At 37.6% G+C, this 23,871-nt stretch overlaps 1 protein-coding gene and 1 pseudogene across 2 annotated transcripts; one reads left to right on the forward strand and one right to left on the reverse strand.

Annotated features, from left to right (window-relative positions):
* Window positions 1-3,156: 3,156 nt before the first annotated feature.
* On the reverse strand, window positions 3,157-4,487 carry LOC149836667 (syntaxin-125 pseudogene; annotated as a pseudogene). The gene has a single exon (XR_016431826.1). The product of XR_016431826.1 is annotated as a syntaxin-125 pseudogene (transcript).
* An 11,090-nt stretch (window positions 4,488-15,577) lies between these two features.
* On the forward strand, window positions 15,578-23,833 carry LOC149836668 (signal recognition particle receptor alpha subunit family protein). Its single transcript, XM_090005509.1, has 10 exons — window positions 15,578-15,662; window positions 16,384-17,381; window positions 18,208-18,292; window positions 18,388-18,483; window positions 18,599-18,751; window positions 19,780-19,887; window positions 21,303-21,422; window positions 22,686-22,811; window positions 23,340-23,423; window positions 23,500-23,833. The coding sequence occupies exons 2-10, from the start codon at window positions 16,387-16,389 to the stop codon at window positions 23,623-23,625; spliced, it is 1,893 nt and encodes a 630-aa protein (XP_089861635.1). The 5' UTR covers window positions 15,578-15,662; window positions 16,384-16,386; the 3' UTR covers window positions 23,626-23,833.
* Window positions 23,834-23,871: the final 38 nt, after the last annotated feature.

A 23,871-nucleotide genomic window follows, 5' to 3' on the forward strand; every position in this document is an offset into this window, starting at 1 on the left:
AATAGATATTAATCAAGTGGATTGGGACTTCATTGTTGTTTATTTTAACTTGTGATGGCTAATGAAATTTGGTTTATTTTTTCTGATCCCATTCTATGCTTTAGATTATGTTACTAGCTTATCCACACTTGATTGTGGATCTAGTCTTCTGGGGCAAATAAGGTTTTTGGCGATTCTGTTCAATCACAATTTAGAGTATCAATAACTTAAGCCATTTTACTTTCCTATTGGATGTCTAGTTTCATTTGCAATATATCTATCATATATTCCTACAATTGATTGTAGGTACATCGATCTGGGATCTCCTGGTGCATGTTTTTGCTCAATCTGACCCCATAGATGTGTTGAATATGGTCGATTTGATAAGCAGTGAATCACAGTTTTTTTAATGAAAAACATATTTTTTAAGGGGACATTTTAGTGCATTTGCAGCCACCAATTTCTGCATTGCCAAAAGAACCTTGCCACTTCAGGATCCCGCAATCCATGTGCCGATCCCTACTAAATGGACCATGTAGATTACATTTATGGGGTTAAATTTATAAAAAATAGGCAAAAAGTTAAAAAAATGAGATGTTCAAGGTCGATTGTATATAAATCTAACTGTAACAAACATATTATCATATGTTAGCGCATCTATGTATATGTATATATATTTTTGTATATTAGAATTAGAAAATGTGGAAAAGAATTGGTGAAGCTAAAGAAATGACATAGGCAAGTAGGAGAAAAAATAAATAAATATGATGAGAATGAGTAAGAAGAAAATCATAGTTAGAAAGTGCCATATAACACAGAAACTGAAAAAAAGCGTGGGTTTAATGAATTAATTGGAAAATATAAAAATTAAAATAAAAGGGACACCTGAAGAACTTTGTGAGCAGGGGCGTAGCTAGGATTCATGTGAGGGGGGGGCAAACAGGGGTGTAGCAAAAAAAAATTATTTGTGCAATAGTCGGGGGTTAAATTTTTTTTTTGAGATAAAATAAAAAATGGCTACAATTATTAATAAAAATCTATTTCATATGGACAAATCAAACTATTTGCTGCAGTCAGGGCTTGGCTAGGACTGGGCTGCGCTACAAAAATGGATAAAAAACTATTTCATATGGAATCAGGGCTGGGCTAGGACTGGGCTTTTAAAAAAAAAAAAATTTAACTGTTTCGGGAGGCAGGACTGGGCTACAGCCCAGTCCTGCCCCCCCCCCCAGCTACGCTTTTGTTTGTAAGGAACTGTATAAAAGGTTACTCAAAAAATTAGGAGAGAATGCTTTAAGAAGGATGTGTTTTCTAGTGAAAGGTAAAAATGTTGGTTAAGAAATAAATATGTACTCTAATTGATGTCCTTAAATCATCGCCCTTTCCGATTCCATTGAATTCACTGAAACCAAACACCACAGAGCAATTTAGTGCCAAAAACAAGAGATAAATCACGTGCCCTCACATCTTTTGCCCTAGCCGTACATTCGTTTCTGCTTTTGCCACACGTGCAGATATAATCCCCTGCCTTTTGTAGGCATATGGAGTGACTAGCTTCATTTGACTTGAATCCATATGCAAATTGTTAACCAAAGGATTAAACATTCCTGATTGAACATATGTTTTGTTGCAATCATCTTTTCCAAACAGTTAGGGTCTTTGGAAGATGTTAGGGCTTCATAGATTCATCTATTATTGCAATAGGCAATTTTGTATTTTCTTTAGAAAGACAAATTAGGGTTTTGTATCAAATAATAATGAAAGTCTTTCAATGATGTTTTCAGTTGATTCACATATTCCATATCCTAGACTAATTTTGGGTCCCTTATGTGCGGGTTAATGTTTGGTGCCTTTGAAGGCACCAAATTATATGGAACTATTGAGCTAAAAATCATACGTTCAAGCTTTAACAACTCAATCTGACCACATAGATATGTTGATGAAGGTTTTTTTGCTAAGGGTCAAACCTTGGATCTTGTTATTTCGATTCAAAAAATATTATTTTGAGTCATGACATTTTAGTGCAATGTAACCGTTCATTTTTGCTTGAAAACTCAATTCTCACTAAACAAACATTGTCGATTACATCCATAAGATTTAATTTACATAAAAAAAGAACTAAAAGGTATGATTTTCAGCACAATAGTTCCAGATAATTTGGTGCCTTCAAAGGCGCCAAATATTAAACCCTTATGTGCCTCATGATAATTCCAATATGACTTTTTTGGATAGGCCAAGAAAAAATCCCTCGTCATTGGCCACACATTGGCAGCCCTCTCGTTGGAAAACCCTTGAGTTCTCACTCGGCCATTGAAGAGTACACCCAGCTTTGACCTTGCAGCAAGGGCGCTCCCTAGCTATGGATTCAAACCAGGGGCGGATCCAGGGGGCGATGAGGGGCTTGAGCCCCTCCTAAGCAAAATATTTTGTATTATAATTTTTTTCATTATGGGTTATTTTTTATTATAAATTTTTTTTGCTCCCTTTAAGCAAAATATAAAATATAAAAATTTATATCGTCCCTCTTTATATTTTAGTTTTAGATTTGATTTTATTATAAAATTTTTTTGCCTCACTTTAAGCAAAATATAAAAAATTATATTGCCTCCCTTTATATTTTAGTTTTATATTTTATTTTATTATAAAAAAAATTTGCCCCCACTTTAAGCAAAATCCTGGATGCCACTGATTCAAACCGTGGTCATCCCATGTTTGGTGTCAAACCAACCAAAAGCAACCAGGAAGGCGGAGCCCTTGCGCACAATTTTAATTAGTCACGCAATTTCAATTAACTTTATGGGATAAATTGAGATCAACCATACATTAACTTTATGAGATAATGCAGAGTTGATCTCAATTTATTTAAAAAACATCGTTCACGTCGGAGCTGTCAGAGTGGGACCCACAGCCTTATGTATAAATTTGGTATTTTCTGAAAAAACGTGTGAAGTCATTCAGCCTGAGGGAATCATCTCCACATGGCCGGCCCGTTAAAATGGAAAATACAAAACATGGGTGTTTGATGGTGTTTTTATGAAGCATGGTGCATTGAGATAGACAATTAAAAAAAAAACTCAGTTTTTTCACATGGTTGGCAGCATGGACTTGTTCAAGCCACATAAGCAACCATTGTGGCTTGAGAGAGAGAGAGAGAGAACTGTTCTTGGATCTATCTTCTTATCTGCTGCAATGGTTTCCATTATTATTTATTATGAAAGATAGCGACCTCCCAACTACAACCCCAAAAGAGCTGACCAACTCGGCTGTAAAACGTAAACAAGTGGCACCCTTTAACTAATGGCAATGACTGCCTTATGAGAGAGAGAGAGAGAGACTATACAAGAAAAAAGGTAGATCATAACATAGACAAACAATTAATCCTCAAAAAGCAAAAATAATTGACAAAAAAAATAAAAGAGAAGCAACAACCAAATCCATGTAACCTATCATTTCTTTCTAGAATTAAGGAGGATTGGAAGAAGGATAACAAGGATGATGATGAGGAGTAGAACTATGGCGAAGCACGTCCATTTCCTGGTGTTCTTCTGGTGCTCCTTTGCAGTATGCAGCTGATCCACACCGGTCCGTACAAAGGAGCTAGCCCTGGTCACATGACTCTCTATGTCATTCAATTGCTCCCCTTGAGCCTCAACCAGGACTGACATGTCTAGGAAGACCTGGTGGAGCTCCAACAGACTCTTCTCAATCTCTTTGACCGCGTCTTGTCGCTCCTGGATCTCCGATATCGTGTCAAGGATCTGTCCGCGGCCCTGCTCCTGGATCGCCTTCTGGAAGATTGTCTCGCTTTCACCCGTCGATATCAGCTTTTCAAGCATCTCTTCGTCGGCACGTTGGCCGGTGACCGTAAAGTACCTCCTCTCTACGGTCTCCTTGTAATCATGAGATATACTCTCTCTCATTGTCTGAAAATCATCCATAGTATCTTTCAGCTTTTTTCGTAGTCCGCTGACAACCGATGTACGGGTTCGGTCTGTAGTGCTGCCTGGCCCGCATTCCGGGACAGAACGGTTGGCTGCGTTGGCTCTGTCCAATGCTTCCAGCCTTACCTTGATGATCTTGGCCCTCTTCAGGGCTTCTGTTATGTCTACGTCCATCTTCCTGCGAAGATCCTTGACATCTTTTCCGCTGTGGAGCGTCTTACCCTCCTCGTTGGACTGTTGGAGGCGGCGGTGGATCTGCTCCACAGCGCGAAGCTCCTCCTTGAGACTTTCAACATCGGTGAAGAACTTGTCGAGGTTGACGCTCTCTCTTCCAGTTGAAGGGATCTCCACCTCTCTTTTTCTTCTCGGCTGCATCCTCCCCGACTCTATATCATTGGCACGAGAATTGCCATCGGCTTGCCTTCTGAAGGAGCCCGAAAACAGATCATTCATCTTCTTTGCTTTCTATTTTTCTTGCAATAGGAGGAAGAAGGAAAAAATCGTCGGCCTTTCTTTTCTTCTTAATTTCTCCTGCACAAATAGATGCTGCAAGAGAGGGAGAGAGGGAGAGAGGGGTTTGGGGATGTCCAAATCTTATAAACTTTTATTGCAGCCGTCCTTGTTAGAAGGTCTAGACTTGGTAACAAATCAAAGTCAAACCAAGCTTCCCTACTACCTTCGTTATAATCACCATGAAGACCTGTTCTAAGTTCTTAGTATAATAGCCCCAAGGGGGGTTGGCGTAGTGGGGTAGGGCTTTAGCTGCTAGACGGGCGATCATGGTTCAATTCTCATGGGCATCGCCTCTCTACACAAGTCGAAGGGTAGCATGGGCCCCGACGCAGGGATCCTAACCTTAGAGTTTTGCGTTGCTAGCATGACGATCATAGGTATGGTAGGCTGAGCCAGCGCGACCAGGTTGGTTGCGGTTTCTTCAAGTTATAAATCCAAAAAAAAGACTCCTAATATAATAGAAAACAATATAAAAAAAAAGCCACAGTTTTGTTGTTAAAATCAGCTCACAAAGTCAATCGGTTTTTTTAAAACAAGTGATAAAACACAATAACGACTGTATACCTGTAAGTTTAGTTGGGTTGGTGGACCTGTACTGGGTACAATTTAGGTAATCGATATCATCTCATGGTGTCTCATCTACGTATCTATATGTCAAACTCAACCAATAAAACAAAAACCGAAGTGAGAAAGAAAGAGGTGCCTAATCCTGATTAGACTCCCTTTATATGAATAACTTGGGCCCAATAAATAAGTAATTGAAGTTGGATTTAGCTGAAAATCTCTCGGGTCCGAGTTCGAAATCATAGACTTCCAGGTTCAATTAAAGTTGGCTTGAAAGCTGCCCGTCTCCCCATGACCCATAATTAAGTGGTCCCACCGAGTAATGAATTAAGGCCGTTGAACTTTGAGATCCAACGGTCTACATCAGTGCTTTTGGACGAGTGGGGGGTAACATGGGGGACTTCTCTTATGACAAGTCAAAAAGCAAAGAAAACTGAAAACGCGTTTGGGTTTGGTCATTTTTGTCCTGCTTTTCATTGATCTAAATACGTGAAAAAGTTCTCGTTTTTGTTTGGAAGATTGTCTGAGAAACTTGGAAAATGTGTCCTTCGGGGATAGGGAAATCACTCTCTATTGTATTCCAGGTTTTGGGCCGCGCAATTTCTTGATTTAATTTTTTTAGGTGGATAGAATCTCGATCTGGTGTGGTCTAGTCCCTAAATATCGCGATTTTGATGGATTACGTTATGGGATTTAGCCAAGGGGGGGGGGGGGAACATAGTTGAACTTCTTAAGGGTAAAATAATCCAAAGTGAAAGGAATGACGCCACCTACCTGCCAAAGACGCGTTTGGGAAAGAAAAGAAAATTAACAAGGGACAAATTCATTTAAAGGCCAACTTTTTACCACCAATTCCAAATATTTCCCTAGTGTTTCTGAATTTTTGACATGGGGCTTCACTTTTTCCTGCCAAACAAGGGCCTCCTTCCGTACCATCTATTAACTTAGGTTAAATCATAACTCAAATTACAATAATAACCTTCTTATTCAAATGTTCAAGAAAAGCTTTCTACGGAAAATAAGGGGTGGGGATTGGTTTACGTTGAAAAGGGTCTCCTTTTCCTTTGGGAAACAAAAAAAAAATCAAATTTTCCAATATGATGGTCGCTAGACGCTAAGACGAGGACCTTATTTGGCAGTTTTCAAGAAACCTATGACGCATATTAAAAAAATTCACAAATGTGAGGCTAATATTTGAAATGGGGCAAAAGGTTGGTTTATATGTAATTTTTTATATTCTAACAATAAAATTACTAGGTTGACAGTTGACTAATTCAAACCAAAGGGAAAGGGAAACGCGTTTTCAGAAGAGAAAAAGGAAGAGAGAGCCGAAAACGCGTTTCCCTTTGGTTTGCAAGGTGGTCTGAATTAGTCAACCTAGTAATTTAATTAATAACCATTAATACTTTTTTGGATATTTCAAGAACCACACAATTGGATGTGGCCATGGATGCCATTTATGAGAAAACTAGTTGTCCTCCTAGTCACAAACCTCGGCAAAATTTTCAAAAAATTGGTTTTATTTTTTATATGAATTGTTGAATAAATCTATAAAATAATATAAAAAGTGTGATGAAAAATGTTTTTATCAAGTTAATATCGTGATAAAAATGCACCGTACGAGGGCTCCTCTCGTCTAAGTAGGAGCCAGCTTGTAACCAGTGTTGTGAGAGGCATACGCCTCAATACTTGAAGCGTATAGCCTTTTTATGTTTCATTTGTTCATACGATGACTTTTATGACCTCCTAATACTTTGAGAATTCTATGTCACAAGGACTAAGACATGACAAGGCCTACAGAGACACTATGTATAATATTTTAGTAGATTTTCATAATAAAAAAGATCAAAAGTTATATATTAAATTTAAGAAATATATAATTATATATCATCATTGTGTTTGACCTTGCATAAAAATCATATAATGTACTCATGTCTCCAATCCATATATCACATCCATGTTTGTATATTGTATATGTATCCATGTGACATCACCTGAGATATAATAAAAAGAACAAAGTGTACTTGATTACCGATATGCTAGCATGCACCCGTCTGGATGCGTGTGTATTCCATAGTCATAAATCTAATTAGCGATTTTCTTGACAAAGGAAAATGTCATGATAATCTATAAAATTTATTTTCCTCAAGAAAATCTTAAAAAATATTGGTATATTTAAAATTTTAATATATATCAGATAAACTCTGTAGAAAAATATAGGCAAAAAATATAAAAATGCCAAGATCACATTATAACAAGAAATTATTGTGATAAAAGATGTGATATTTTCAAAATTGGTGATATTTTGAAATATCACATTTTTCTCGAGATTGTGTCAGTTTTTTAAAATCTCACAATAAAATCATGATATTTAAAAAAATGGCCGGTATTTGTGACTATGGTGTGTACTTAGTTTGGCTATCAATGCAAAATCCTCTTGCTGGATCCATATTAAACTCTACCTTTATCAAATTTTGGATATGGATTTGGGTTGGGATCTTTTACACAAAAGTCATATTTGGATATGGATCTGGTGTGTTCAGTTAATGGCGGATGCAGAGATTGGTGATGAATCTTGATTTTATTTTCTTATGATTTTGTACTAAAATAACTAAAAGCAAATTAGTAGTTCTTATTTAAAATTTCCATTATTTTTATTAATATTATATATTTTATTATTCTGATCATGAAGCTAACGCTTCAACGCCTCGAGGCTTACGCCTCGAGGCTTATGCCTCGTTTCATAACATGCTCAACGCCTCGCTTCGCCTCATGGCATTTAACAACCTTGCTTGTAACATCACAACCTCCGTGAGATTTATGAAAATCTAGCGATATTATCACGAGAAATTTCCTGACAGTTTAAAATGGCAAATTCTTGCAAGATTTATGAAAAAACATAAATACCATGATTTAAACATTATATTTCTGTTTTAAACATCTATTTATCATGAAAAAGCCATGTGTTTTTTATTTTTAAATATTTTTTATTAATATTTTCTCATAAAATTATTTTATATATTTTTTATTTATTTTTATTGCCAAGATTTTGCCAAAAATACAAGATTTATGAAAAAATTTCAAATTCTCTTAAGTTTTTGAAAAGCAAGATTTTGCCGTTTTAACCTTTGTCACTATGATCACAAGTAGGGGTGTTACTGGGTTGGGTCTTATCAAACCCGATTCAGAATTGGCTCTAAAAGTTAGACCCAAATATGACATGAACTAATTCGTCCTGGTCCAAGTATGACTCGAAATTGTGGTCTCATATAGGTCAACAGATTTGAGTATGTATCGAGTTGGGTTTTCAATAGGCTCATTTTTTAATCAGGTCTAAGGAATAGACCCATAATCAACCTATTTTGCTTTGGGTCTGGGTTTGGTTTGGGTATGGCAGAAAAATGTAAACCCATATGATTTAACGGGTTCGGGTATGATCAATTTAGGTTTCAGATGGGTTTTGATATGATTAGTAATTTGGACCTAACTACCTACCAATAAAAAAATATATGAATTAACGGAATCAGCTATTCATTAACAAAATTATATGCCAACAATTGAGAAGTTTCTTAACTATTCTAAATAATGTAAAAATCTAAATATAAAAAGAATATCTCGATACCCACCAGTTGAAATAAAAAGACACCGAAGATATATTATATTCGAAATGTAACGGGTCAGTCATAAAACAGGTTTTGGTGCATAACCGGTTTGGGTTAGACTCGGTACGTATACCAATCCAGTTTGGGTTTGGGTGGGTTCAATAATAAAATAGGTTTGGTTATATAATAGGATCAGGTTTGAGTAGGTCCCAGTTTAACATTATGGTAAACCATTTGGGTCGGGTATATAAAAGTGGGTCAAGCACAAACGGCTTCAGGTCCTCATTTACAATATCCAGGGCCTGGCCAGTTTTCCTTACGGGTCTATATTTTGGACCAGGCCCAAACTCATGGGTCCACTAAAATTGGGTCGGGTATACCTGACTCAGTTACACCCCTATTTACAAGTTGAAGGGACGTCACAAGCCCTAGATTTTATAACTAGTGGCTAGTGGATGCTGTGAACAAAACATGGGTCAACTGATTGTACTTTTTTTTGAAAGGCAAGCTGGGCTTAGGCAGACCCACCAGCTGCACAACATTCCCTTGGGTTTTGAACTTGCAACGTCCCAACACAAGGTGACGTGCACTAACAGCTCCTACCAAACAAGCGGAGCCCCCATTGGTATATAGAAATCAACAATTTTTTCTCGGAAGTTTAAAAAAAATCATGATAAAAACGTGATATTTCAAAATGGTTAATATCTTGAAAACATCTCATTTTTTGGGTATTGCATCATTAGTGATTAGACTATGAAAAACATTTGTTAGCGCTACGTTACGAAATCTTATTTGGATCCAAACTTAGTTTGGATCTATTGCAGAAAGTTAAGGTTCAGATTTAGATCAGAGAGATCCAGTCCTTGTGTGATCCATTTTCATGCTGCTAGATGTGGGTGGGTTGAATGTTGAAAGCAATGTTGTCAAAATAGTATCGTGCTTGTGCAAATGCAAAGATGTATGCTCTTTTTGAAAATGTTTTGAAGAACTCCCACGTGTTTCTGAGATGGATCTGATGATAGAGTGAAGAAATGGTTTCTAACTTAGAACTTAAGATTAAAAAGTTCTAAGTTTTTGAAAATAATCAAGAGCTTGGGAAAATAAATCTGGATTTGGAAAGAGATGATTTTGAAGTTTGAGATAAAAGAAAAAGAAAGGAATTTTCAAAGTCATAAATGGACTTTGAATCAGAATGGAGATAAAAAATGGAATTGAATTCTAACTTTGAAGTTTGAAATGAGAAGGAAAGATAGAATTGGGATTGATTTGAATGTTTTGGAATTCAAGATGAAATTTTAATCCAAAGTCTGAATTCTAAATAGATTTGGAGATTCAAAATTGAATTCTGGATTCTAGAACCTGGAAAATAGGAATTGGATTTGAAATCTGAAATGAAAGTGAAATTGGATTTTGGAATTTGAGATCTGAGATGGAATTGGGATATGAAATTTTGGATGGAATTGGATTCAAGATTTGGAATCCAATATGAAATTTGGATCTGAAGTTTTGAATGGAATTGGATTTTAGAATTGAAATTGAGAATAGAAATTGATTTGGAATCTGAAATTCAAGATGGAATTTGAATCCAAAGTTTGGATTCTAAATAGAGTTGAGTTTAAAATCGAATTCTGGGTTTAGAATCTGAAGTGGGAATTGGATCTGAACTCTGGGATCCAAGGTAGAATTAAATTCTGGATCCTAGAATGGATTTGGATCTAAAATCTGAGATCCAAAGTAGAATTGGAATCTGGATCCTAGAATAGATTTTGGATCTGAAATCATGAGATCCAGAGTAGAACTGGTTTCTAGATCCTAGAACGGATTTTGGACCCGAAATCTAAGATCCAAAGTAGAATGATACTTGGAAATCTGAATTCTAAAATGGAATTCGAATCTTCAATTTGAGATCCAAGATGAAGTTGGATTATGGATCATAGAATGAAAGATCGGATCTAGAGTTTGAGATCCAATGTAGAATTGGGTTCTAGATCCTAGAATGGATTTTGGATCTGAAATCTGAGATCCAAAGTAGAATTGGGTTCTGGATCCTAAAATGGATTTGGTCCAAGATGAAATGTGGATCTGAGGTCTCGGATCCAAAGGGGAAGTTGGATTTATACTTGGAAATCTGTATCCAAGTTGAGATTTAACTTTGGATTTGGATTATGAAAAAGTCCAAATAGGACCTTTAAAGATGGATCTGGGTTTTTAGAAACCCAGATTGAAATTTAAAACTTTAGGAAGATTCAAATTTTGAGATTCAAAAAATTAATCTCAAACTGTGATTGAAGATTATGAGATAAACTTGATTTTGATTTTGAGAATGAATCAAAGATTTCAAAGTTTTAAATGGAACTTTGAAATTGGATTTTTGCATTGAATTGGAATTTTGGAGTTTTGAAAAATGGCTTTGAAATTCCAAAGTCAAATTGGACTTTGAAATTGAGATAGAATTGGAATAGAAAGGATGTTCAAAAATCACTTGGGTTTTTGAAAAGAATTTTTAAAAAGTATGATGCAATTCTATCCTAAATGATGAAATGAATTTAAAGAATTTGAATTTGGAATTTGAAAAGCTATTTCATTCTTTAAATGAATTGAAAATGCGATTGAAGACATAATACATCCCTGACTATGGTCATTGAATGTATTATGTAATAACTACATTTAAATTCAAGTGAAGAATAAAATACATTTTTGGTGCTTTTATAGAATTTAAAATGAAATTAACTCTCAATATACCCTGACTACGACCATTGGTATATATTTTGAGTTAATTTTAAGTTAAATTTTGATAAAAGAAGAAAATATTTAAGGAAAATATGATGAATTTTGAAAATGGATCCAGTGTGGATCCAGTGTTATTTTGTAAAAGATAAAAATGCTAAGTTTTGTCCACACCCTGACTATGGCCATTGATGCGGATCATCAACTTAGTATCAACTACCTCTTACGAAATGGTGTACGTGCCATTCGTGTTGCCATTTGTGAGAATTTGAGAAATAAAAGCAAAATGCATGAAAAACAAGTATATCATGATATTTATAATGCTCATTCATTCTACTTAAAGCAGAAAATGTAAATTTTCATTCAAATCTAGCTATTACAACTTGGAGTTTGAATTGAAATTACAATTTCTAAAACAAAATGACACTTTTCATACATTTTCCTGCAAAAGAAGTTAGCATAATAGGCAAAATACAGAGAGGGATGAAAAACATCACCTGGGATCAAGAAGGTAAATAACAAAAATGATTTTAAATATACATGAGATACATATGTTCACGATGCATGATAGAATGTGCATATGCTACTTTAATGAGGAAGTGCCTATTATAATACACACATGCTATATGAGAAAGTCTTGTTGGGCTATGCGTATGATGTGGATCCTATATGTGGGGAAGGAAGGAAGGTGCATGGTGGGCTATGGAGTTCAGAAAAAAATGCAGAATTTGCTGCTGTAGTAGAAGCAGATGGATGAAATGAATCTAAGATGTATGTGGGAATCTATATATACATGAAAAAAATAGAATATACGTATTTAAAGATAAGACTTAGGCCTAATGAGAAAGATACATGATTGTACTTAATTTATGATGGGAATATCTAATGATGATACTCAAAACCTAAGACCTATTCCAAGGATTGAATTCATATACATTCATCTAGATGTGGTATCTAAGTTGGTGGGTATTTGTGAAAATACAACAAATTGCATGGAAGGTGGAATACAACAACAGGTAAGGAAGGAGTGCAAATGTAATGATTGTGGATGCTGATTTATGATGACAGGTGCTGATTTATAATGATAGGTGTTGTAGGGTGCCTCAACATAATCAACGATCATATTGAATGTACCATGATGAGGTGAAATGACTATTGCTGCAATTATAACAGGTCAGTGAGCTATATAGGGTATGGCAAATGAACATGGTCATTTGCAGGAAACTGCCGGTGATCATAAATGCTGGGCAATAGACACTAATGGAAGTGTGGGGATATTAACATTCTTTGAAGTGCAGAGGAAACAACACATACCGAGTCGTGACCTCTGTAATGAGACTGATCTATAGACAGGGTTTTGGACCAATCTAATCCCCGGTGACATTCACTTTGAGACCCCAATATTGTTGACAATGGATAATCTGTGCATAGACTCCCTACCAGGCTCAAGTAAACCCAGCAACATCACCTTCTAATCTCCAGTTTAATTCATCATGAAATCTGCAAAATGACAGAAGGTTCCACACCAACTGTGGGCCTGATTTGGCTGGAAATTGGTGATAGGCTATAGTGATTGTAAGAGGTGTCATTGGGGACAAAAGGTACCAACAGGTTGGTGGCTGGACTCCTATGATATAAGATAGAGATGGTAATGTTTTTACCGTGAAGAAGAGGTGTAGGTGTGTGCCACATAGCAGATGTGTAACAATGATAAGTGGAACAGGATGGTGGAGTGGATAATAATGACATGGTTGTATATATGTTAAGACTGTAACTACCTTTAGGAAGTCTTCAGATCGGACATATAAGTGATATAGTGAATCTAAAATCATAATGAGCTTTGAGCAAAGCAAAAAAAAAGAAAAGAAATTAGAATGTAACATTCAGTAAAGATGTCCCTGCAAAATCATCATCTAAAATCGACAATTAAGAACAAAATGCGGTGAAAATTCACAGTGAGGTTCAAGTATCCAAACATGGCACAATCGCATCACCATGGTGAATTTCATGCTGCAGGCATCCAGATTTTTTTGGGAAATTGTGCCAAATAATGTTATGAAAAATAAACAGGAGAGAAAGTCATATCAGATGTGCCTACAGTAAATTCATATTGTTCAACAGTGGATAACATGATGAACCAGTGAATTAAGTACATTCAGGCTTGCGTATATGTTTTTCCAGGTAATTAACTTATAATGAAATTTTACAAATGTATAATCATATCCAAGATATTAACTTACCAGAAATGATGCCATAATGTTCAGGTGGTTAGATACAGAACAAAGAAAACCCCTAAAGACACAACTTAATCAAGGTATTTAACAAGGGAAGGATTACTGTATACCGTACCTGATCAAGTGTTTATCTGCTGATCAACCATGGCAGGAATTTGAGGTGTAAATGTATATAGGGCAACAGTTAATCAATATGCTATAAAGACAAGTGGGTGTACTAATGATACTGAAAAATCCATATACAGGGACAAATTAAGAACAGGATCAAGAGGGAAAAACAAAAAAAATGATTGCAGCGTGTGTTCAAAAAAAATTCAGGGGTCGATAGTTGCCTTTTCCTGAACTCCTGAGTTTATGGGAACAAAATCTCTTACTCTGTAAGTGGAACGCACATCCCCTTGTTGGTTGTCAACACCATGACCAATTTCCAGCCTGAATTTTGGCTGTATGCCTTCCAGATTGCAGAAAATGAATCTCACGTATATTCCTCTCTTTTTTTTGTAGCCTGAACATGTGAGAATTACCTATGGGATGGGAAGGCACTGTAAACAATGATTACTGAAGATTCAAAGGGGTTTGTCATCTATGATGGGTTGTGGAAGAAAGAGAAAAAAAATACAGAGGATAACTATAATTATAAGCCTTGCTAAGCTTATGCCCATTAAGGCCTGAGAAGATTTTAGAAGTAACGAGTGACTATTGGAACATCTGTACTAATCAGCATCTACAATAGCTAACCTAGGATTCTATTAATCAGTAAATTTCTTTATTGTTCAATGTCCACAATGTGATCTGCATTAGGCATAACTCTTAACAAAGGAGATTCAATTAGCACTTAACACATATCCAAGAAAGCAAGGAACTGATAAGGTGCAAGACAAAACGAGAGGTCTGTCAAAAAAAAAAAAGGAAAAAAAAAAAAAATTCCTACTGCGCCATTTCCTATCAAATGTATATACACATCTTTGTTTTCATATCAGAAGAAACCCAATTGAAGATAAATCCACCATTTCTTAATATCTATAACCAGTGAATGGCTGAAGCTCATGAAGGTGAACCTTCATTTCAATTAAATCGCTGAGTATATCTTTGCAGCCATTTCTTTTCTTTTTCTTTTTTTTTTTAAACCGTGAACCCCAGTAGATGATGAGCAGAAGCAATACAGGGGCGTGAAAGCACAGAACGATATTTACAAAATTTTGCAAAAGACACTTTGGATGACCATGGATCGCACAGGATCGACAGGACCATCATGCCAGCATCAATATGAAGCAAAATGCAGAATAAAGGAAATGATAAAAACTTAAGCAAGTTAGCCAAATATAATTGAAAATTATCAGTGATATAAAAAAAAAGAAGAAAATCGCCATGAGGTTATGAGTTCAAGATTAGAAAAATGCAAGCTGAAGGTTATGAATTAACCAGATGAATGAGCGGAAAGAAAAAAAAATAAAAATAATAATAATAAAAAGAAATGTCAGAACAAAATTGTTCCATTACTGTTGCACAAGAGAGGTTGGCATTGCTACAAGCAACCCAACGCACTCAATGATGTGTTAATGGATCGAGGAACAGAAAAAAGAAAAAGAAAGAAAAAAAAAATCCGAAATAAAAGATAATGAAACAGAAGGGAGGTGAAGAGCGCAAATATGAAAAAGTATCTGCAGGGGATTTGGAAACGAAAGAGGTGTTTCTTACCGGCTTTTTGCAGAGGATTCAAATTCCTTCTAAACGAATAGAGAGGCGATGTCTTGGAGGGGAAGCACCCTTCAGTTTTTGTGTATGATTAGGCCGATGTGCAATCGATCCTCCACTGATTGAGGAGGAAGCACTGGAGGGGGAGAGTAAAAACACCGATGTGCAATCGACACGTGTCAGGCACGTGTCTGGGTCGACCAGCCTTACCGGATCCGAGCCAAACCCGGATCCGCCCAGCCCGGATCCGGTTTCGTTACCCCCCCCCCCCCCCTTTTTAAAGGGTTCGGGTGTATCGGGCGAGGGCATTTGCCCTCGTCCGATCTCTCTCTCTCTCCTCGGCGCCGGTGTTTCCACCCCCCGTCATTCTCACCTCGCTTCTCCGACGACTCGCCGCCGGCCACCAGGTAGGTACCCCGATCCCTCTCTCTCTCTCTCCCTCTCCCCGTAGCTCTGGGTGTCGGCAGGGGGTTCGGCCCCCTGTCGACGGAGGTTGGTCGGCAGGGGGTTCGGCCCCCTGTCGGCGGTGCTTGGGTCGGCAGGGGGCTCGGCCTCCTGTCGCCGGCGTGTGTCGGCAGGGGTTTCAGCCCCCTGTCGACGGCGCTTCGTCGGTAGGGGGTTCAGCCCCCTGTCGACGGCGCTTCGTCGGTAGGGGGCCTGGCCCCCTGTCGCCGGCGTGGGTCGGCAGGGGGTTCATCCCCCCGTCGACGGCGTTTCTTCGGCAGGGGACCTGGCCCCCTGTCGTCGCCGGTTTGTCGGCAGGGGGCCTGCCCCCCTGCCTTTGTTTGTGGGATGGCAGGGGGCGGAGCCCCCTGTCATTGCTTCGGGTTGTCGACAGGGGGGCTTGGCCCCCTGTCATCGTTTTGTTGCCGACAGGGGGCGGAGCCCCCCCTGTCGCTTCTGTTTGCCGGCAGGGCCTGTCATTGCTTCGGTTTGCCAACAGGGGGGCTTGGCCCCCTGTCATCGTTTTGTTTTCCGGCAGTGGGCGGAGCCTCCTGTCATTGTTCTGCTTGTTGGCAGGGGGATGAACCCCCTTCCGACCCTGTTTGATCTCTGTGTTTCGTGGTGTTTCTTTCTCCGTCGTTCGATCCTGTTTGATCTCTGTGTCTTTTGATCTATTTGTTGCAGAGGATGTTGGAGCAACTTTTGATCTTCACCCGAGGGGGATTGATCCTGTGGGCGTACGGGGAGATGGGTAACGCCCTCAAGGGATCTCCCGTCGATGCCTTGATCCGATCTTGCCTCCTGGAGGAGCGATCGGGCGACGTTGCCTACAACTACGCCGCTCCTGGGGCCGCCTACACCCTCAGGTGGACCTTCCACAACGATCTCGGCCTCATCTTCGTCGCCGTCTACCGCCAATTCCTCCATCTGCTCTACGTCGACGATCTCCTGTCTGCGATCAAGCGCGAGTTCTCTGAGATATATGACCCTAAGTGCATGATCTACACCGATTTCGATGATACCTTCCGCCAGCTACACATCGAGGCGGAGGCAAGGGCCGAGGAGATGAAGAAATCGAAGCAGCAGGTCAAGCCTCCCGTAGCATCCCTGAGCAAGAAGCAGCAGGGGCAGGGCGGTAGCAACATTCAGAGGAAGAGCGGTTCCTCTAAAGGAGACAAGGGTGGGAAAGAAGGTGACAATGGTGAATCCGGTGCTGCAAGGATAGAATTGTCTGAGAACGGGACGGGTAGATCACGCAGCGGCAGCAACACCACTGTTGCCAACGGTGGCAGCAGCGGCGATGATCATCCGGGCCCTGTATCCGGTGCTTTTGATGTAAATAAGCTTCAGAAATTACGTTCTAAGGCAGGCAACAAGAAACCAGAGGCCTCAACTAAAAAGGACTCTAAATCCGAGTTACAGAAGAAGAAAGTGTCTAAGAAAAACAGAGTCTGGGACGATTCGCCGGAGGAGTCAAAGCTGGATTTTACTGATCCTGTGGATGAGAAAGGGGACGAGGCTGTTGTTACGGTCATGACAGATCAGGGAAAGAGTATGATGGACAGGGATGAAGCTTTTAGCAGTGAAAGCGAAGTCGATGAGGACGACATTGAGCAGACAAATAAGAATGCAAAGCCTGATGGTTCCAAGAAGAAAGGGTGGTTTTCGTCCATGTTCCAAAGGTAGATACAGTAATTCACTAGGTCTGATATTTCTACACGAAAAAATTTTCTTTCAAGGTAGTCACGGTAATTGTTCTTTTTGGTTTTAGTAGCATCTTAAAGATTTAATTGCAGTTAAACTATTCCTTGGGGAGAAGCTAGGATCTTTGTGTTATATTGTCATCATATGTCTTGTTGACAACATATTTGTGCATCACAGGATGCTGGTTTAAAATTTTTGTCTGAAAGAAGTATGTCTTACATCAGATTGGGTTTTCTTCCTTTGAGATCTTAAAATTGGGATTCCTTTCCATCCTGAACATATGCTGGAGTCTTAATTGGAAAGAAGCGCAGTATTTGGCCCTGAAAAAATAATTTTTTTGCCACTGGAATATTGTAAAATTGGGGAAATAGTGAGGTTCATCTGAGTTGAGATTCTTTCTGGTTGGGTTCCCTGAGTGTAGCCATATTCTTCTCTGGTTGGTAATTTTTCCCATGTTGTTTGTAATTTATATAGTCGAGAAAAAGTTAAAACATCAGTTATGGGTCCCTCCCACCTATAACATAGCTCTATAATTTTCAGGTTGGATTAGGAAAAACCATCTGATTCCATGACTCTCTTTGATTGTTGGTTTCATTTGTTCACTTGTATGTGCAATAAGGTTCTTGTTGCTCCCACTTTTTGTGAATCCACTTTTGAGATTATTAAACCCTTAAATTTGAAGCTTTTTTACTGGTTCTGAACACTCTGCATACATAATGCTCTGTAGAACATGTGATCTCACCAATTGCAGCTACTGTGTTTGAATTAGTAACAATATATATACTTTTCTTTTCAAATGTTCAGCATCTCTGGGAAGGCAGTTCTTGAAAAGTCTGATCTGGAACCTGCTCTGAAAGCTCTCAAAGATCGCCTTATGACAAAAAATGTGGTATGTTACCGTGTACTAGACTAGAAGTTTGCTATCCAATCTGCTGTAGCTTGATTTCATATGATTGCAATGTGTAAATATATACCATAATTCAGGCAGAGGAAATTGCTGGGAAACTTTGTGAATCAGTTGCTGCCAGTCTTGAAGGAAAAAAGTTGGGTTCGTTTACAAGAGTTTCCTCAACAGTTCAGGTTTGTACAAGTAGTCAAGATTGTTACTATTTGCACACACCTGTAAATTTATGATACCATTGGCAGCATGCTTCCGTTGTTTTTGTTTCTGTTGAACATTTACAAAGTCTTGCAGGCTGCAATGGAAGAAGCTCTTTTACGAATTTTAACTCCAAGGCGATCAATTGACATCTTGAGGGATGTTCAAGCTTCGAAGGAGCAAGGAAGACCATACATTATTGTTTTTGTTGGTGTTAATGGTGTTGGAAAATCTACCAATCTTGCTAAGGTACACAAACCCATTTCCTTTTGGTACAGGTTCCTGTTATATAAACTATGTAAAAGCCACACACCAAGCAAAAACTAAATTTAAAAAAATGTAAAATGAAATATCTACTGAATATGGAGTATGTAATCTTTTGTCAGTGTAATGATTATCCTATTCTTTTCTCATTTATCCTTATTCAGCTATCAAGGTAGGAGTTATATTCATATTATTTTGATGTCACAATGCAGTAATCAACATCTGCTGTATTTAATACTTTTCCATTTCAACACTTTCTTTTATGCTTTTGTCCATTTCCACAATTTCTTTTATGCTTTTATGGAGTATGTAATCTTTTGTCAGTGTAATGATTATCCTATTCTTTTCTCATTTATCCTTATTCAGCTATCAAGGTAGGAGTTATATTCATATTATTTTGATGTCGCAATGCAGTAATCAACATCTGCTGTATTTAATACTTTTCCATTTCAACACTTTCTTTTATGCTTTTGTCCATTTCCACAATTTCTTTGCAGCAAGATTTCTTTCCTGTTTTTCTTTTGGATAGACAAGTTTTCTTTCCTGTTACTGAAAATAATTTTCTTTGTTTTCTTTATAGTAATTTGTTTTTATTGCTTCTCCATTTTCTGGACTAGGTATCTGTTGCAAATTTTCTTCATATTTAAATCATTCAATTTCTGAAACTCTAAATTTCTATTACATTATTTTGTAATGCTTCTAAGCTCGATTCAAAATTTTAATGTCTGCTTACCCAGGTAGAATGGATTAGTGATTTATGATGTGTGCCTTCAGCAAGGGAGTTTTGTTTGATTAGCAAGTTGTTGTACAATTGTTATGCCACAGATGTAGCTCTTGGATACAGGATAATACTGTTTCTGTATTGTTCTCCATTAAGGATAGAATGTGGAACAGGAACAAAATGAATTGTCTGACATTGCTATGTCAATATTGCTGGTTTACAATAAACAACACCGTTGAGGGAATTCTATTATTTTTGTTTGATCAGCAAGACTTCTTTGGCCTTGCTGCAGGTTGCTTACTGGCTTTTGCAGCACAATGTCACTGTTATGATGGCTGCTTGTGATACATTTAGATCCGGTGCTGTTGAACAACTTCGAACTCATGCCCGTAGGCTTCAGGTATAACACATGCATCTAACATTTTCTATGAGCCATCACAAGCTTATTCCTTTTGGTGTTTAAGACATTTACGTTTGGAGCTTCTGGTATATGATTTGATTTTTGTACATGTACTGAAGCATGCTTTTACTCTTCCATAGAAGTACACTTCGTATTTCTGGCTACTGCTTGAACCTTTGAGCCAGAATATGTTTTTTAACATAGATATCCCACTTTCATGCAGAAATTACAGGGTTTTTAATTAGCATAAATGTATGATTTTTTTTAGGATTTAGGGTATTGATTTGGATTTTTGCAAATAACATGAATGCTTGATTAGGCTTTTTTTCTATGCGTTCTTTTTCTTTGTAATTATCATCAAGCGTGATTCTATTAATAAATGTTTGATTTTAGTTGTCACTTACCAAACCCATAAATCTTTGATTTTTGTTAGGATTTAAGCTTTTTATTTTGTTTTTTCAAATGACATGAATATTTAATTCGATATTTTTTGTGTTTTTTTTTCAATCAACATTAAACATGTTTCCATGAATTCACGTTTGATTTTAGTTAGAATTTTAAGGGTTTTATTTTTTTCAATTAGTATATCTATGAGTGATGCTTGTTAGGATTTAGGGATTTGATTTTTTTTATGACATAAATGTTGAGCTATGGTTTTTGGCTTTTTTGTGTTTTTTATAATTATTATTAGGCATGAATTCATGAATAATGAATGCTTGATTTTAGTTAGAATATTAGGTTTTTTTTTATCAATTAGCATAAATGCATAATTTATGCTGTTTGTAGGAATTAGGGGTTTGGTTTGGTATTTTTATAGTGGCATGAATGTTTAGTTAAGGTTTTTATGTGCTTTTCTTTTTCAATTAGCATTAAGCATGAATCCATGAACAATGAATGCTTAATTTTGGTTAGAATATTAATGTCTTTTTGGTTTAATCAATTAACATAATGATCTCTCTCTCTCTCTGAACCCGCTTGACCAGGTGGATGCCGGGCCCTTTTTACTGTGTGTTTGTGCCCACCCTAATTTAGATTTCTGGCTCCACCCCTGCTTTTTTGGAGGCAGTCAGATGTTACATGAGGATTTTAAAGTGACCGAAGTTGTAGCTCTAGATAAACAGGAATAGAAAAATAGAACTCACAAACCTGACCCTATGTAGTTGGGATAAGGCTGGATGATGATGATGACAATTTGAGCTTTAATTGACAATTTGTTTTATATCTTTTATTTTGAATCTTTGGATTATGCTTGTTTTGTTTTTCTGACAGTCGGCGAATTTGACTGTTGAAGTTATTACAGTAACTGTTAATTCAAAAAGCATTCTGTCGTATCTGCTAGGAGATAATAGTAATTCGGGTGCTACTTATGTTTAATTAGTCATCGTTCACTATATTCTAATGGTATTCTATTTCAGATTCCTATATTTGAAAAAGGCTATGAAAAAGATCCTGCAATTGTTGCAAAGGAAGCTATCCAGGAGGCTAGCCACAACCACTCAGATGTTGTTCTTGTGGATACAGCTGGAAGAATGCAGGTTTGTTACAAGTGGATACAAAACTGTTTTGTTTGTCTTCTTCAGGAGAATACCTTTCTAATAATGCTTGCAAGCTATGTCACATGGGTGCGGGTGCGGGGGCGGGGGTGCGGCACTTTCAAAAAACTTGGGTGCGGGGGGTGCGGCACTTTCAAAAAACCTGGGTGTGGGGGTGCGGCAAAAATATAAAATATTATATATATAAAAGTCCAAACGTTGGACATAAATGACTATGGGTGCGTTGACTGCACCCACGGTCAGGTTGACCGCATCGGGTGCGGACACGGGTGCGACGCGGGTGCGGAACCTAGTTGAAGAGTCCCTGTGACATAGCTTGCAAGAGTTAATTTCTGAATTTATACACTGTAATCTGTCACCTGGGTGCGGGTGCGGGTACGGAGTGTACGACAGCAATTTCAAAAAATGTGGGTATGGGTGTAAAAGTATCTTCAACAAGATACAATAACCAAGACCCAATATTCTTGACGAAAGATAATTGCACACATGCACAATAAGAACACCTAGAACACTTGTGCACAAAAGCACAAATCAATCAATCTCACAAATGCACACTAAAAAATGAATATTGTCTTTATTGAACACTTGGGCTTTGACCCAAAGCCATACCAAAACTCAAGGGGGAACACCCCTATTTATACACAGTGAGAAGCCATGGAGGGGCTCCCAATATGATCGTTGGGACCCCTCCAACGATCATGTTGGGTGGGCCCCTCCATGTGCTAAAAGCAAAAAGATGAACGAATAAAAGAAAAAAAAGAAAAGGAAAGAAAAAGAAAAGAAAAAGAAAAATTACATACATATTCTCAAAAAGGAATATGTGTAAAATGATGAATATACCCCTACGGCTAAAGAGAAATAAATATATATTTTATATATATAATAGGTAGATACATGTACATATATTATATATATATGTATTACCTTATATATATAAAATATATATTAGATTACAAGATTTGATTACACAATTTAACAATGGGGACACGGCTATATATATATATTAAATATCACATAAATACAAAATAAATTCAAAATAAACTGAATATAATCTAAATATATATGTTATATCTAAAATATATATTATATACTGAAAATATAATTATAAATTGAATACAAACTTGTATGTACTAAGGGTAAAATGGCGTGTCAGGGTGTCGATGTGTGTCAACAAGGGTATGGAGGAAAAAATGGAGTGTCCGGGTACCATAGACTGTAATGATGAAATGACAAATTCTTGTGCAGGACAACGAGCCATTGATGAGAGCTCTTTCTAAGCTGATTAACCTCAACAATCCTGACCTAGTTCTATTTGTTGGAGAGGCACTGGTTGGTAATGATGCTATTGATCAGCTGTCAAAGTTTAATCAGGTTTGACTCAAACTCTTTTTGTTAGGACATCCGTGCCATTTCTTTCTTTTTATTGTTTTTCTTCTCTTTTAAGTTGGCATCCTTTTTTTCCTGCGGAACAAAGAAACGGTCTGGGATTAGAGCCCTGGTCATGCTGGTCTTTTAGCCTGCCATACTATGGTCACTGTCCCAGCAGCCTAAAACTCCATTGGTGTCCCTGTTGCCCCCCAGGAAGAGCCTCCTTGCTTCGCCTTGTAGAAGGGGTGCCGAAACAGGGACTCCATCTTGAGACGGAGAAAGCTCCCTATCCACAAACTCGAGGCCATGTGGACAACCCCTTGGGGTCAAACAAAAGGCTGAAAATCATTTTTTATCAAAGGGTCCATTTCAAGAATGAACCCCTGACCTGGTGGATGCAAGTATATTCATCCAACCAGTTGAGCTATCGTGCTTCTTTTTCTTTTTCAAGTTGGCTCGTTAGTTCAATCTTTTTTAGTTAATGCAGCAATAGATCAATCTGATTATGATGAAGACGCCTTTGTCATGCAGAAATTAGCAGATCTCTCTACATCGGCTAATGCTAGAGTGATTGATGGTATTTTGCTGACAAAATTTGACACCATTGATGACAAGGTATTTTATTTTACCTGAGATTTTTTGGTTCATGATGTTTACCCTTTTCTTTCTAGCTGATCAATGTCTCTTCCAGGTTGGAGCTGCACTTTCAATGGTTTACATTTCGGGAGCACCAGTCATGTTTGTTGGTTGCGGACAATCTTACACTGATCTGAAGAAGCTGAATGTGAAATCCATTGTTAAAACCCTCTTAAAGTGAAAGTCAACCCAAGAAGGTTAATGTGGAATCCGTTGTTAAAACCCTCTTATAAGTGAAAATTTTCTCGTTTTGCTGCCTCTGTGTTTCTGTATGTAGTCCCCAATGACCTTATTGTCTTTTGACTCTCGGGTGAATTAGCTACTAATCAAGCATGTATGTAGTTCAGTTTATTGACAATATATGTTAATGTGATCTTGGTTTGCCTAAATCTTTCTGTTTTTTAGTTCTCGATGGGGCAAAAGATGA

This window comes from Nuphar pumila, chromosome 5, assembly GCF_984573655.1.
Source record: "Nuphar pumila chromosome 5, dmNupPumi1.hap1.1, whole genome shotgun sequence".
Lineage (NCBI taxonomy): Eukaryota > Viridiplantae > Streptophyta > Magnoliopsida > Nymphaeales > Nymphaeaceae > Nuphar > Nuphar pumila.

Coding starts and splice junctions, on each gene's coding strand:
- LOC149836668 (XM_090005509.1), top strand. CDS start 16,387: ATGTTGGAGCAACTTTTGATCTTCACCCGAGGGGGATTGATCCTGTGG. Junction 19,888..21,302: donor CTCATGCCCGTAGGCTTCAG/GTATAACACATG, acceptor ATTCTATTTCAG/ATTCCTATATTTGAAAAAGG. Junction 23,424..23,499: donor TTGACACCATTGATGACAAG/GTATTTTATTTT, acceptor TGTCTCTTCCAG/GTTGGAGCTGCACTTTCAAT.